The 4,449-nt window shown below is 39.9% G+C and overlaps 1 protein-coding gene across 1 annotated transcript; it reads right to left on the bottom strand.

Moving 5' to 3' along the window:
• Positions 1–1,367: 1,367 nt before the first annotated feature.
• Positions 1,368–4,017, bottom strand: LOC308083389 (caspase-8-like; the record flags this gene model as incomplete). Its single annotated transcript, XM_080425706.1, has 5 exons — positions 1,368–1,539; positions 1,844–2,405; positions 3,105–3,210; positions 3,844–3,899; positions 4,005–4,017. 5 exons carry the CDS (start codon positions 4,015–4,017, stop codon positions 1,377–1,379), a joined length of 900 nt encoding a protein of 299 aa, XP_080281832.1. The 3' UTR covers positions 1,368–1,376.
• Between the last annotated feature and the right edge of the window lie 432 nt (positions 4,018–4,449).

The raw sequence follows: 4,449 nt of genomic DNA, 5'->3' as shown, positions 1-4,449 counted from the left end.
AAATCTGCACATGCCAATTTTTTTTTATTATTATTAAATCATTCAGATCAGCAAATACTGTGATTAGATTTCCCCCCACTAAAAGGATGAGGCAGGACATGAATATGAGCATATAAACTTCTGGATCATACAACATACCTGCCTAATATATGCGCCATAACATTAAAACAGACCTGATCGACTGCATCCTGAGCTGTATCAGCAATGTATTTACTCATAATTAAGTATGGTAAAAGTAAATGTAACCCTCTAAAAATGGTTGGTGTCTGCACCTCAAATCATGTGTTTGAAGCCGTGTTGATTTCGTCGACTAAAACTATGACGAAAAATGTTTATCGACTACCTTTTTTCACTGACGAAAACAAAATAAAAACTAAGCTATGATGACTAAGACTAAATATATTGACAATTTCGTCAACAAATAAAAACTAGACTTACAAATAAAAACTTTGGGAGGGACTAGTGGAGAAGAGATCCAGTAGAACTAAAAGACAATTCATTTTATGTCTGGTTGCGCTCGGGTGTTGCGATCTGAAAATAGCCGATCTACAAGCTCTAAAGAGCTAAGCTTCACAAGCTCACAACGAGCTTGTAGATCGGCTATTTTCAGCATGCAACCAAGTGTAAAATCAGCCATTACAACGCCATCAAGGCACAGCCAAAATACATTTTAGTTGACTAAATCAACTGTAGATTTAGTAGACTATAACCTTATGATATTTAGTTGACTAAAACTAGACAAAAACTAAAACATTTCAGATGACTAAAATATGACAAAAACAAATGGGATTTTATTCAAAAGACTGTGACTAAAACTAAATAAGAATTTGTTGTCAAAATCAACACTGGTTTGAAGTCTATTCAGTGATGAAAATTCAATCTAGATACAAAATATGATTTACCTGAGACAACACTCTTTTACCCAAATCTCCTCTGTGCAACTTTGTTCTAGCCAGCTTCTACAGAACATCATTGCACAGCCAGGTTCACTTTGTCGCTTAAGACAGGGGTTTCCAAACCTTTCAGCTCGAGACCCAAAAGATTTCTCCACCCAATGTTTGGATGTAGGTATCCAATCATGGGTGAAAGGTAGAAATGTGCAATTACTATATCATATACAACTGCCCTTCTGTTCTGTAGTTATATCTGTTAGGGTTTACATTAATTACCAGAATTTGGTCACCTGCCTGGAAGGAAGCTGATTGATGCAGGAAAAAAAAACTCTTTTCCCCCAATGAATTGCAATGAGTCTGTATTGAAAATGTATAAGTAGAAAAAAGATTTTTCTATTGAAATGTAAAAAAAGAAAAAAAAAAGATTACAAAAGTATTAAAATAGAAAAAGAAAAAAATATAACTCAGCTCAACTCATAAGACCTATGGAGTAGGTTGTGTCTCAATATGACGGAAGGTAAGCAGCCGTCTCAGAGTGTTCATGGAGTCTGGAGACTGTTTGAACTGCCTTCCCCCTCCCAGCTTTCCTTCTTTTTTGCACACTTCATCAGTGACACGGGTGAGGATTCTGAGGATGTCGTACCCCCTGGAAGCAAAACACAAAACACAGAGTAAATGTCAATGGGGTTGAGGAAAACGGCTCAAGAACGTGCTCACAAGACAAGAACAGATCATTAACAAGAACTCCCCAATCTCATTAATAAGACTCATCAATAAACATTTTAACGGCAGTGCGTAAAACCCCAGCATATTATGTCCATACTCTAGGCATAATTATGTCACAGAATCTTTACCTCATATGTTAACCCATAAACGACAACATTATCTGACTTGATGTTCAGTAGATATCGCAACAGTATTTTGTTATAACAAATGTATTGAGGCTTTACCGGTCGCATCCATATTCCAGTTGTCTGCTGAGTATCTGCATGTACCAGGTCCCATCCTTCTCCCTGGCCGAGGCATACTGGTCGATGGTGGAAAAGGCAATGAGGAAATCAGCGTATTCTGGAAGATAATATGAGGTTTGGTCGTCTAAATCCTCCCCATCTCCATCGGTGTTGACAGGCACAGCTTGCCGAACCCCACCCCCCCGACAGGCTTGAATGAAGAACAGTTTGGGCTTGGTATGGAGAGCAGGACAGTTGCTGCTGCTGAATGGACTGATGATGTCCCTGGTGGGAATGGTCTCGCCGTCAGTTCCACAAACACCCTCGGATTTTCCGTGAGTCAGAATGCAGCAAACGAAGGCACCTCCGTGATGTGGAAGGTCGTTAAGGTCAGTGAACTCCTGGCCAGGGTCAGACCACTCCTTAACATTGGATTCCTTCACCTCGGTGAGGCTCTTCAAAGAAGAGAAGCTTTTCAGTGTCTTCTCCATTTGGTCCTTCTTTTGGTCTTCACACATCAACACCCTGAAGCCCAGCCGGGTGAAGGTACGCGCCAGCTCACCTGCAGGGGAGGAAAACAAGCAGGCCTTGAATCTTTGAGCTTCATCACCAAAGAAACACTACGATTACCTTTACATTTCATGTCTACATCTTAGAAATCGAGATCCACTTATCACAAGTGCTAGAATGGTTTGTAGATAAACATTACAAAACACGCCTGGTGTTCAACCTCCCTAAGTGTCCAATGTCCACGTCTCCCCCATTTTCCGTTCACTGCCCACACCCAGTGCAAAACACAACCCCTCCCACTCACTCAGATCAGCTAACACAGGAAAGCTGTCGAGCCTTCCCAAAAAACACCCTGGACAACGCTCCACACGTCCCAGACTCTCCCTCCTGGCTCCCAAACTGTGGAACAAACTCCCCATTGCAGTCAGAACTGCAGACTCACTCACTCCCTATTTTCCATCATATTCTGAAAACTCACCTCTTCAGACTCCACCTCACTCCCTAGCACTCCTCTCTCCTTGTATCCATTCATGTCACCTTTTTTCAATAGATGCTAGTTTACTATGCTGATATATGCATCTTGGTTACTTGTTCTTATATTTTTGTCACTTATATCTTTTTTCATGACCACAAATGTTAATGTGATTTAAATATCATGTTGTTTAGAGGCACCCGCCCTACACTGTTCTCTCTGCACTCTACTTATGTGACAATTTACGATTTAAGAGGGTGAGTGCCAAGACATTTATACCTGCATCGTTCTCTGTTCCATTTCTACGCAAGAGTTTCTCAAAGTTCTTGTTGTTTATGATCAAACAGAGGCCTACAGGTGTGCTGGTCAACTGGTACTGGTCATCCTAAAAAACAGAAGATACAGGTTTTAGAACACAATGGTACTCTACGATGATATTTGCAGTGTAATACAGTATTACTATGAGCACAGAGCAGGGATAGAAGCTAAATAAGTAATATCTACTTTCTGTATGCGAGGAGAGTTTTAAAATAGCATTTTCACTTCTCGAAATATTTGTGTGGATGCTTCAATCTTTACTACTAATAGACTATCAGTATCTACTACTTACTACTAGTAGAGTATCTACTATTTACTACTAGTAGAGTATAATTACTTTATTTACTTTTATTGAAAAGTACTTCTAACTAAACGTTTTAACTCCATTGTTAAAACTGTCGTTCAAGCCACCTAACTCCAACTTTGGAGATTGTTTTTTCCACCATAAATACATCTAGCATTAATGGTGAAAAACCTCCTAACTCCACCTGAGCTGTAATTGGGTAATGTGATGATAATATAAGGACACAATCAAGTATCTGACAATATATGAAGTCACCATACCGACTTTAATGAGGCAGTGTTGTGTTGTTCTAAAACTTTTTTTTTCTTCCTGAAAAGTTAATATTTTGGACATAGCTGGTTTCTGCCCAACAGCAGAAATATACTACTAACTACTAGCAGAGTATCTACTACTTACTATGTCAGTAGTATCTGTCAGGTCCTCCTTCTTACTTTTGCTGTTGACAGGACCATCTGGATGAAAAATACAAAATAGACAAAATTACATTTGATAAAACAAATGAAAAAGGGTTTTGATGTCATTTTGTATAAAAGGTCTAGACGTGTAAACTTTGTGACCAAGAATTTGCATCAGGACTAATTAGCTGGATAGCAAGCAGTCCAGTTCTGTATGCTTCTGTGTGTTCTCTTGTACCGTTATCTGTCTTACACTGTGCACTAGCATTGCCGAGGGTCTAGCAGGGGTGATGCAACTTTGATGATGGAGAGGGACACTATATTTCCACGCTCACTCTAGGGGGCCACATTGCATATTGTTGCTGTCGGGCAGAAACCTCTTATCAACGTGTTTTGAGCTTGTAGATCTGCTATTTTTGCTATTTAGGAATGGACCCTTCGCTAAACCCCACCCCAAAAGCGATTGTCCAATGCCAGCTTAGCAACCGTTGTTAGCCTGGCATAGGTCTGGCAAGCTTTCGTCACCTGCCATAGCTGTCAATGATATTTCGCCCGCACACACACAATCATTTGCAACATAATAGCAAGAATAGGAATACCACGATAA

Source organism: Gymnoscopelus braueri (assembly GCF_963280865.1).
Source record: "Gymnoscopelus braueri genome assembly, chromosome: 4".
NCBI lineage: Eukaryota > Metazoa > Chordata > Actinopteri > Myctophiformes > Myctophidae > Gymnoscopelus > Gymnoscopelus braueri.
Note: the sequence above shows the minus strand (reverse complement) of the source record. Positions and strands in the feature narration are given on the sequence as shown.